General features: G+C 36.3%; 1 protein-coding gene and 2 pseudogenes across 2 annotated transcripts in view; all 3 read right to left on the reverse strand.

The window, feature by feature from the left end:
* LOC107714140 (UDP-glucuronosyltransferase 2A3-like) overlaps positions 1 to 9,724 on the reverse strand; it is a 15,461-nt gene extending 5,737 nt beyond the window's left edge. Inside the window, exons 1-2 of one of the 2 annotated variants that reach the window (XM_016519886.1) lie at positions 9,646 to 9,724; positions 3,852 to 3,882 (exon numbers count right to left, since the gene is read on the reverse strand). In XM_016519886.1, coding sequence (XP_016375372.1) covers positions 3,852 to 3,876 — 25 coding nt within the window. In that variant the 5' untranslated portion in view covers positions 3,877 to 3,882; positions 9,646 to 9,724. The remainder of the gene's footprint in view (positions 1 to 3,851; positions 3,883 to 9,645) is intronic. The other variant, XM_016519885.1, reaches the window with a different exon arrangement.
* Positions 1,349 to 3,116, reverse strand: LOC107714141 (UDP-glucuronosyltransferase 2A3 pseudogene; annotated as a pseudogene).
* LOC107714139 (UDP-glucuronosyltransferase 2C1 pseudogene) lies at positions 4,927 to 9,721 on the reverse strand (annotated as a pseudogene).
* Positions 9,725 to 12,290: the final 2,566 nt, after the last annotated feature.

The following is a 12,290-nucleotide window of genomic DNA, read 5'->3' on the forward strand; positions in this document are numbered from 1 at the left end:
TAAACTTTAAAACTGAAACTAAAACTGAAACTAAACTATATAAAAACTAAATAAAAATGTGTTCACAAAATAAAAACTAAACTAAAACTAACAAAAATAATAATGAAACTAATAAAAACTAAACTGAATTTTATAGCAAATTTGAAAACGATATTAAAATAAAACGAATATAAAAATTAAAAACTATAATAACCTTGGTATAATGTTACGAAAGATTTCTATTTCAAATAAATTCTGGTTTTTATATTAATCAAAGAATCCTGAAAAAAATATTTATCATGGTTTCCACAAAAATACTAAGCTGCACTGTTTTCAACATTGATAATAATAAGAAATGTTTCCTAGCAACAAATCAGCATATTAGAATGATTTCTGAAAGATCATGTGACACTGAAGCCTGGAGAAATGAGTGCTGAAAACCCCAAATTTTGAATCTATATGAGGATTACTGTACGTTCAGATGATACATTGTACATTCAATTATTAAAAAATAATTGATGACTGGATGATTAGGAGCTTAGAAGAACACTAAGACATTAGACATATATGTATGAAAATATGTATATATGACACTGTAGCTATATCAGTGGTTCCCAACCCTGGTCCTGGAGGCACCCCAATACTGCACGTTTTGCATGTCTCCTTAATCAAACACACCTGATTCAGGTCATCAGCTCATTAGTAGAGACTCCATGACCTGAAATTGGTGTGTGAGAGAAAGGAGACGTGCAAAATGTGCAGTGTTGGGGTGCCTCCAGGACCAGGGTTGGGAACCACTGCGGAGAGATGCAAAGCAGTTTAAAGCCTGCACGGGTCCTGTTTGGTAAACGTGCACCAGCAGTACTTAACAGAACACACGACCCATTATCTGACAGCAGCACTAATTTAATTCTGTACCAGACCAGAACCGTTTGACATAAAGACCGCGAGTCACGACCAGAACCGCACTCGCATTAAATCTATTACATCAGGAAAGCAAGATTATTCATTTTATCATGTAACACAAGCAATCATAACCAACATTAGGCATTCTAAGTTGGTGCTTTGAAGAAAAACAGACATGCAGCGCAACATGATAATTAACAGAAAAAAAGATGAGAATGCGAGTCCTTTCTGTAAACAGCACAAAACTTTTGCCTAGCATCTTGTGATCACTCTGCCAGGCTTTTGAACAAATGTGCATTGGCTAAATCACATCATACACACGCTTGGTGTGTGAGAGAAAGGAGACGTGCAAAATGTGCAGTGTTGGGGTGCCTCCAGGACCAGGGTTGGGAACCACTGAGCTATATGATACAATAAATGGCATGTTTGTACAATATTTGTTCATAGAGTAAATAGAATGTAATATGGTTTGAATAAATCAACATTTATCAGTCACCATATGTAAATCATTTTAATTAAGAGATTGACCTGTTTACTTACTTAAACCAGTTCTGAATATAGTTGAACACAAACAATAAAGATGTAGAGTCTCTACAGTACAACACAAATATTGTCGATTTAACAATTGAACTCATTTGCTTTTGTCTTTTGTTTTTCTCATGCACATTCTGCAGCAGAAATATCTGATTACTGCATATATAGTCAAGATTATGAGTGACACAGCAGAAAGCAGGAACAGAATGACATCAACAGAGTGATAAGAGTACCAGGGCATTTTGTAAGACTCTGTGCGCAAGTGAGCAGCACCTTTGTGCCTCATAACAAACTCAATCCAGAAGATGGCATTGTCCAGAGGTTTCACAGGAACGTCCTTGTGAAGCCTTGAGAGCCTCTGCATGTTCTCCCGATAAGAGGGATCATAAAGAACCTCTTTGACAGTTTTAAGGAAGGAGTCCTTATCCACTGTGGCAAAGTCTACAGTCTTGGCTACACCTCGTACTCTCATTTTTGCAAGATTATCAGGCTGGTCAAAAATCAGCCCAAATCCAATGATTGGTACCCCGTGATAAATGGCTTCTTGAATCCCATTGGTTCCTCCATGTGCCACAAATGCTCTGGTCTTCGGATGACCCAGAAGATCATTCTGAGGCATCCAGTCCATCACTAAGGTGTTGTTTCCTAGAGCAGATGGTCTCTTTCCTTTGTACCTCCAGATGATCTTCTGTGGAAGTTCTGCAAAAGCTTCAGCAATCGCCTCAGCCACATCATCAGGAAGCTGACCAATAAGAGTGCCCAGAGACATGATGATGACACCATGATCACCAGAGCTCTGCACAAAGTCCTCCAGATCTTGGGGAAGAGGCTTTGATGGCTTGCATTGAAAACCTCCCATGTAGACAATGTTCGGCATAGTGGGCCGCGGAAATTCAAAAACAAAATCAACTCTATGGAGCCACAGATCAGCACTCTGAACTAAGGTAAGGAAGGACACTCCTGGGCCGATGAACCTTTCGCAAAGTGAATTATACTTTGGAGCAATCATAAAAGCGACTTGTGTTTCAGATATGATGTACATCACTACATTCTTCACTCTTTCCAAGAAACTCATGCGGTCTGATAACTCCAGCATTGGCAAAGGAACATAAGAAAGTGGAGAAGGAGCTATTACAGAATGAGCCTCACTGCACACTGTCCAACGGACATTGTAGACAATGGGTAGTTTTAAATAGTGACCCAATAGAATGCCTCCAAAATCAACTGGATCTGTAAGAACCAAATCATATTTAGTGTCTTTTATGGACTGCATTAGCTGTTGGTCTTCAAACATGTTGACTATCATCTCACTTTTTATTTTAAACATCTTTACAAGATTTTCCCACATCTCTATCTCCAGTTTCAGACGAGCCCAGGTGGAACCTTCTCTCAGGATTTTCATAAGTCTGAATGCAAACATCTCAAAGAATTCTTCGTCGAATCCTCCTGGAGAATTCAGAGTGATTGATGTGTAGTGAGGTGAGAATTCTTTGATGTACCAGCTGTCTGCCATCCGAATGACTGTAATATTGTGACCTTTGGCATGAAGTGCCTCAGTCAAGATGTTCATGTTGACCCAATGACTGCCATCCACAGGAAAGACAAGAACCTTCCCGCTTTGAACAACTGTGGCAGTCGTCAGCAGCAGAAGGGTTAATCTGATTTGCCCACACGACAAATCTGTCTGTTCATGGCACCTGCTGTAAACCAACAGAGTAAGAATAACCTACTAATAGAACCAGTTGAGTATGTCAAGTTGTAATATTATTGAAGTATAAATTGTTCATTCATTTCAACGTTGCATCTGTCTGTGACGTTTTTGAACAGATTGAAAACTGAAATGCTAGTGAGTGTTGGGGCAGGGCAGCTGCACTAAGAGGAGCCAAAGCAAAGAAGCAACACTACACATCTTTTGCCCAGAATTGCAGTCTGGATGCATTAATGCTAGTTACTGAAAGTCAGAGCCAGTCTGCAGATATTGGGCAGCCAGAGTTGACAGATTTTGCTGTAAATCGCATAGCATATGATGGGCCCGACTCAGAATTTTTAGTTTCAAACTGTGACTCCATTCAGTAGTATATCAAACGTGTTTGCTACTTTGAGCCAATTTTACAACATGCCGTTTTAATTTGTCATGCAATGTCTTAGCAATGAGCAACATGTTTCTGCATGAGGTTGTTGTGAACAAACGATTTGAAGGTATGGTAGTGTGTGTTTCGCGGTCATTTATAGTATGCCACCCATTTTTCATAACCATTTACAAAGTTGGCAATTGTATGATGACTAATGATCTACTGTTCATATTTTAATGTATTGTATTTTTGCCTTAACGTGACTGTCTTATAGAATCAGTGGAAAAAAGCTATGTTGATAAAAAAAAATTTTTAACAAGACACGATACTTAATTCTAGTGACCAAGAGCATATACTCACCTGGTTTGTGTTTACTAGATGGCATTCAAATCTGCAAAAAAGGAAAAACACCCATATGAAGGCAAGGCAAATATCAAATAAAAATCTAGATTTTTCTAATTGGTAAGGAAACAACAAAATATTTTTTAATAGTAGTAATATTAAGTGATATTGTTCCTGTGATCTCTGTGCTATTCATATTAAAATATATATTCTTACCCATGTAGCATGCAAAATCATTACCAGGTCAGCCTTGAATGTAGCGTAAGTCACAAAACTACAAGCATTTATTCTCCTTTGGTCTCGTTGTGCATACTGATATGCTCATTTAACCGCCTTTAACGGGGCAAAGGGCATTTACCTGCAAAGCCCTAGTTAATGAGCTACCATTTAGAATTTTGTTGTGTAATTTTACCTGGATGCTGACTAGCTAAGTGCACTGCGGCTACTTATATGGCCAGTACTTCATATCAACACTATACTATATGAGGATTAGACTGCATATAACACAGCATTTTACAGGAAAGTCCAGAATGTCTTTGGCACAAACACAGTCCAGGTTGCAAATATAATGAAAAACAACAGTGCTTACTGTAACAAAATATTTAATTTTATTTTCAGCACATAAAAATAATGTGAAATGCCCGATAGAACTTTAAATCAAACGGATTCTCTAAATGTAATTGATTGCTATATACTGTACATGTTTTATATGTTACATAAAAACATTTGAAATAAAAATGATTATCAAAATAAACAATCAAAAAATATGGTGAAATATTTAATTCATTTATACCTCCTTACAAAATAGCTACTGATGACAAAATTCATAATGTGTATGTTTAAGGTAATACTGTTATATAAACAGCAAACATTAATCTATTAAAGCTTAATGAGGTTTGAGTACAACATAACGCAGTAAGTTGCAAGCTGTATGTGTGCGAGTCACTAAAAAGAACCAGTTCCAAGAAGTTGTTTGTTTGGGATTTGGTGAGAATACCCTGGTCACAATGCATTGATTCACTAAAAAGAATCCTGTCATAATTCATTTGGGAATCAGTTGAACTATGCTTGTGGCATTGTATGTATTTTGCTGAATTGTATTTTTTTTTTTTTTTTATGACCTTTGCTCACATAATAAATGAAAGACTAAGGCATTAAAACATCAGCAGTTATTATTAGTTACAATATTTCTGTTTCAATTCAGATTGGTCCAACACACCTTTAGGTCATGTATGGAATGGTGAAATAATAGCATAAAAGGAAAAGGAAAACCTAAAAGAGAACAAAATCAAATCAGTTAATATAAATAAAAACCATGATAGACCTGACATAATTTATTATTGAAATACAGAATATGGTTCTAAAACAATAACACAAATTTAAATGTGTACAAACCAATAAATCAACATCTATAGATCACCATATGAAATGAACATCATAATGATTCAAAGCTTTGGTCATTAATATACAGGAAATGCCTGACCTAGAGTTGCTTATTACCTAAATAAATAAAAAAAACTCATTCAAGTTTGTTTTTTGTTTTTCTTAAACATATACTGTAGCAGAAATATTTGATAACCACATATATAGTCAAGATTATGAGTGACACAGCAGAAAGCAGGAACAGTATGACATCAACAGAGTGATAAGAGTACCAGGGCATTTTGAAAGACTCTGTGCGCAAGTGAGCAGCACCTTTGTGCCTCATAACAAACTCAATCCAGAAGATGGCATTGTCCAGAGGTTTCACAGGAACGTCCTTGTGAAGCCTTGAGAGCCTCTGCATGTTCTCCCGATAAGAGGGATCATAAAGAACCTCTTTGACAGTTTTAAGGAAGGAGTCCTTATCCACTGTGGCAAAGTCTACAGTCTTGGCTACACCTCGTACTCTCATTTTTACAAGATTATCAGGCTGGTCAAAAATCAGCCCAACTCCAATGATTGGTACCCCGTGATAAATGGCTTCTTGAATCCCATTGGTTCCTCCATGTGCCACAAATGCTCTGGTCTTCGGATGACCCAGAAGATCATTCTGAGGCATCCAGTCCATCACTAAGGTGTTGTTTCCTAGAGCAGATGGTCTCTTTCCTTTGTACCTCCAGATGATCTTCTGTGGAAGTTCTGCAAAAGCTTCAGCAATCGCCTCAGCCACATCATCAGGAAGCTGACCAATAAGAGTGCCCAGAGACATGATGATGACACCATGATCACCAGAGCTCTGCACAAAGTCCTCCAGATCTTGGGGAAGAGGCTTTGATGGCTTGCATTGAAAACCTCCCATGTAGACAATGTTCGGCATAGTGGGACGTGGGAATTCAAAAATAAAATCAACTCTATGGAGCCACAGATCAGCACTCTGAACTAAGGTAAGGAAGGACACTCCTGGGCCAATGAACCGTTCGCAAAGTGCATCATAATTTGGAGCAAACAGTAAAGCGCCCATAGCTTCAGCTACAGTGTACATCACTAAATTTTTCACTCTTTGAAAAAAGCTCATGCGGTCTGATAACTCCACCATCGGAAAAGGAATATAAGAAAGTGGAGAAGGAGCTATCACAAAATGCGCTTCACTATACATTGTCCAACGGATATTGTAGACAATGGGCAGCTTCAGGAAGTGGCCCAAAAGAACACCTCCAAACAAGAGTGGATCTGTAAGAAACAAATCATACTGGGCATCCCTAAAAGACTGTATTAGCTGCTGGTCTTCCATCATGCTCTTTATCATCTCACATTCTACTTTGGTCAACTCAAAAGTACTTTGCCACGTCTCTATCTCCAGTTTCAGACGAGCCCAGGTGGAACCTTCTCTCAGGATTTTCATAAGTCTGAATGCAAACATCTCAAAGAATTCTTCGTCGAATCCTCCTGGAGAATTCAGAGTGATTGATGTGTAGTGAGGTGAGAATTCTTTGATGTACCAGCTGTCTGCCATCCGAATGACTGTAATATTGTGACCTTTGGCATGAAGTGCCTCAATCAAGATGTTCATGTTGACCCAATGACTGCCATCCACAGGAAAGACAAGAACCTTCCCGCTTTGAACAACTGGGACAGTCGTCAGTAGAAGGGCTATCAAGATTTGGCCACATGACTGAAAAAACTGTCCATTCATGGTACCTGTGGTAAAGCAAAGGAACAAGAGTGAACCAGTGAAAGACCTCGAAACCAGCTGATCATGTAAATCATCATTATTAACCACATATTTTTCAATATCAAGATGTACCACTTATATTTTATGTATATATTTTACCTTCTACTATTGTTTTGTCAGGGCATTGAATGTAAAGACATGTTGCTTTTGAAATGCACTTTATGGACAAAGTGATCTGAAAATGAAATGCTAACTTTGGGGCAGGAAAGCTGCACTAATTGGAAGATCCATGAGTGTTCATGTCATCTAAAAATCAATGAATAAAAGACTGTGTTGATTAAAGATGAAAATATGTGCACAAAATTAAAATATACTGCACATTTTTGGAGAAACAGCTTAAAGAAAGACTCTTTATATTTGACAGTCAAATAAGTCTGGTCAGCATTAAGGTCTATTGCTCCTAGATCTATATACTGTTCATATTCATACTAAGAAACATGTTTTTACCTATGAAAATGTAGACTGCAAAATCATTACCAGGTAAGATAAGATAAGATAAGTCAAAGAAATACAAGTACAGCTTACTCTCCTTCAGACTCGATGTGCATGACGACACAAATACTATAGTATGTAATGTAAGTGAAGGGTCGGTCAGTCTGTAATAGGGAAAAGAGCATTTCCAAGTGGAGGTGTAGTTAATGAACTACTATTTAACGTTACAACTGTGGTACAGAATCAGGACTGCCACAATTCTATCAAATTAAAGTATTTTTACCTAATATTTACATGCTTTTGGCAGATGCTTTTATCCAAAGCGACTTACATTACTTTCAAGGCATAATTTTATCAGTTCATTCATTAGCAGGGAATTGACCCCATGGCTTTGATCTTGCTAGCACCATGCTCTACTGTACTGCATACTAAACGGATATAAACAACAAATAAAAATAAATTAATAATAACTTTACTAATACTTTTTCACTATGATATGAAAGTATTACCAAGCTGTAGTAGTCAACTTTATTGCTTATGAGTTTATTAAATTAGCTACAATAAAATGCAATAAATTACATAATTTATTAATTTTTTATGTTGAATGTAATGTAAAGGATTGGTTCATTTTGGCCTGGAATATAAGTAGTAGAACAACATAGATTTCAGTTATACAGCAATGATTCATTGGGAGTCAATGAGATTATCGTGAGTGCTTTTAAATGGGAATATATACTGTATAATGAATTTAATAAAAAAAAAATTCTGGAAGCCAGCCCAGTTTCATTACATAAACCTTGGAAACATGACATGCAAAAATCATGGTCAAGTTGTAACATAAGTCACAGTTTACCCTTCTTTGGCCCTGCTGCTCACTCCCATAACAGTACTATTGCATGTGTATAGTGTGTGAGTGAAAGTTCATGTTCTCAAAGGAGCAAAGGGTATTTACCTCCAGAGCTGGAGTTATATTTCAACTTTACTCATGCCGAGCGGGGGCCCGGGGAAATGCACAGCCAAGAAGCAAGGGAATAAAGCATTAGCTTTAATTTCTAAAGCAATGTCTTCAATTCATAGTTTTGTCTTTTGCCTTAGCATTTGTAAAAAAAAAAATATATATATATATATATATATATACAGCATTGTCAAGTTCACTTTTTAGTTTTAAACTTGATAGTTGGGCAGCTGCTTTGGAGGAAATTTACAGACACCAAAATAATTATAAATAGATTATAGGCTAAGTACAATTTTTGCCATTGATAGCAGACATTTGTGCTTCTCCGTTTCTAAAGTTACAGCTGCCACTGCAACCAACCATGTCCACAACTTTTTTTTTTATCAGTATACAAAGACATAATTATGTTCTATTAGAAACAGAGCAACAGCTTAGATATTTCAGTGACACTGAGGAAAATCTGAGAACTTATTTATTTATTTATATTTTTTTAATTTTACAAAATATAGTAAATGTATTTATTTATGTTATGACCCGGACCTTAATTTTGGACGCAGTGTTAGTTTCTTTATTCTAATTAATAATAATTGCTATTTGGTCTTGGTGTTCTATTAACAAGGCAACTTTATGTAACTTTATGTGGTCATCAGTTACTTTTACACATTCCTCCCGTTTCCTCACTAATGTGAACCAGATACGTGACGGACATGACATTCGTCGAGTTGTTTAGTGAAGCGGGTGTATTCGTTCAGTAGATCAAATCTTACCATGCTCTGTGATCCAATTCACATACTATCCCCCAGAATAGTATTCAAGATTAGTAATCTTTAATAGCCTACTATTTAGCGTGGATAGTATGCGAATTGGGACTTTCGCCGAATGCATTAATTCATGATAGGCTATGTATGATAAGACAGGAAAGCAGTCATGCGGTTCTGCAGCGGTTAAATATGAAGAGACCACGGCGAACGAACGATACGAGTCGGTGCGTAAAATGACTCGAGAACAATTCGTTCAATTCAAAGATTCATTCAAAAACATCTGTGCGTTCGCTTAACACCAAAGCAGCCCAATTTAAATGAGCTAAGTTAACACCTTGCACGACCCCACGCAAAGCAAACACATTGTTTCAGATGCCTAACACTGACCACCAGCACACAGTTGCATTATAACACAATTAGTCACTATGTAAAAAATTTATATGTAAAACACTTTCTCATTCTTATTTCTAACACTTGTTTATTCAATTAGGCTATACATGCGGAACTCACCAATGCGCGAATGTCAGGATTCCTCAAGAAAATTTCCACAACGTCCAAACTACTCCGTCCTGCCAGCTTTTTACTTAAACACTATATTAAGTAAAACATTCGTTCAACTACACTATTTAAAACGTTTCCCTCTGATATCAAAGTACAGTCGCGTTATGCTTTTTGTTCTTTGGCCAGTAACCTAATATTTTCTCTTTTTACTGAAATGCCAGGGGGCGCCTCCCCCCTGCTGGGTCTAAATGATATGACAGATTTACAGGATATGGTTCTGGTTACATAAAAGGTTATGGGAGGGCCAGATGAAAGGACTAGTGCAGTGAGTCCAGTGACTATTTGTCTGTAGATCTTAAGTTCATGCAAGTTTCCCTTGCATGCATTTACATGCATATAAGTGTTGTAAATTAAACGTTACATGAATAACATCTCTGATCTGAAGAACAAACAAAGCAAGTTTGAACAGCTGCATTAGTCAGCTCAGTGTTGGTTGATGCAGGCTCATAAAGTGAATTAGATTTCATGGGAAAGTTTGACACATCTATTAATCAATATATATATGTATAAAGATACACAAATCCTGTAATCCACTGGATTGTCAGGGCACTCCAGTTTATACCCTGCACCTCTGAACTGTCCATAAAGTGTCATTATTTTTTTACAAACTTAAACACATATGTTGTAATGTTTGAGCTTGTACTTCAACATCATTTAGCAAATATCCTTTGAAGTCTTCCACCGAGTATGAGCTTTGACTACCATACCTTTTCGCTGAAGCAGTTTATTTATTTTTGCCATGCTGTCATTATTTTTAGACAGATGAAATTATGTTGTGGTTTAGGTGATAGATGCTCTGGAAATTTGGACACTTACTATTCTGTCCATTTGGAGCTCATTCGATTTGTTGGTTGCTGCATGTTGCTTTGAAAACTCCGACCTCTGTTATCTGATGCATAATACTACTTGGTTATTTAAATGTGAATTCTTTTGTCATATGTCATTTTCATTTTTGTTTGATCGGACCCCTCATGGTCTCATAAGTGTTGGTCAGCCATAATACATACATTTTATGAAATACATAAAATTTCATTTTTTCTTTACTCATGCAAATTCAGGCTGCATTATTTATAATTACAAAAATCGGTTGCAATGGACTTTTTAAACACACTTTAGTTAAACTCTCCTTTATTTTCACTCCCAGCTTCATACTGCTTAATGGAACTGCTATATGCCACAAAAAGTAATTAAAATCAGTACATTTAATTCTGAATACAATAATGGAAGTCTGTCCTGATGAATGCCTTGTGGAAGTTGTGAGCGCATGTAAAATCTCCAATATATTATTAATTCTCATTACTAATTGACTCCTAGCTATTATTTTCCTGAAGAGCCATTGAAACACCTTATGCCACAAAATGGGTTATTTGCAGCATAAATTATATAGTTATGATTACTTGAACTCTGGAACATTGTAATAATACATTAATAAATAATAATAATAACAAATACATACATACATCAGTATTTATATCTTTATATTCGAGTAAAACGACATCTGAACATCCTGAAAAAAAGATACATTTATTTGAGTAGAAAAAACGCAAAAGATATTAAGGCTTCTTTTCATGCAATATATCTTGAACTTAGGCAAATTACCTTCCTGGCAATTGCTTTTCTTGCTTCAAGCATAAATATGACCAAGTTTATTGAAATTTATGCTTTAAGAAAGCCGTTTGATAGTGGGGTAGGATAAATAAACTTAATTCAAGATATATATTTTTTGAAAACAAGTCTTAATATCTTACGCAGTTTGGTTTCTCATTTACATATATCTTGTTTTAAGGATATTTTAATGGGGAAACAAGCCAAAAATACTGATTAAGGAACTTGATTTTTGCAGTGAGCATATTATTTATGTAATTCTCTTTGGGAGAACCCTCTGCATGCTGTCATTAATTTTGCATTTCATGTTAATCTCTTTTCTGTACTTCTACTTTCTTCTCCTGATATCTTGACATAATGAGGTATCACTCATTTCCGGTGATGTGATACTATCACCTACTAAGCTTGAAATTCAGCAGGCATCCCTAGCTATCAATTAAAACGGCACGATCTGCAGTAACCTCTGTTGATTAAGATTCTGCTGGTGTGTGGAAGGTTCCAAGTGGCGTAAAATTGGTTGGGGGCGGGCGGTTGATGCTTCATTTGAGTATTCAACAGATCTGATGCTTCTCCATGTGCTGTTTACCAGAACACTGTCATCTTTTTGTGCCATGCAGTTAAAATGAGTGGGCTGCTTTCAATGTTAATGTGAATGCATTTTCATATATATATTTTTTTTACAAATATAAAGCAAATAAAAAATGCACATACTGTACAACATCTTAGAATCTGAAAAATGGTTATAGTCAGAATGAAAATAAATAAATAAATAAACAAGTAAATGAATATTGTTTATTTATGAGAAATGAAATCATCAAAATATTTAGCCAACAGATATTGCAATTAATAAACTGTACACTCTACATTTTTACGGTTTAAAACACATGACAACTTGCCCCTTTCCCAGTATTTTCTTGCAGTATTTCCTCCCCTGCTACCCCAGAGGGTAGTGCTCACTGTACTGAATGCCTGCTTCATCCTACTGTGCC

The sequence above is a fragment of the Sinocyclocheilus rhinocerous genome, unplaced genomic scaffold (genome assembly GCF_001515625.1).
Source record: "Sinocyclocheilus rhinocerous isolate Xijiao unplaced genomic scaffold, SAMN03320098_v1.1 scaffold1953, whole genome shotgun sequence".
NCBI lineage: Eukaryota > Metazoa > Chordata > Actinopteri > Cypriniformes > Cyprinidae > Sinocyclocheilus > Sinocyclocheilus rhinocerous.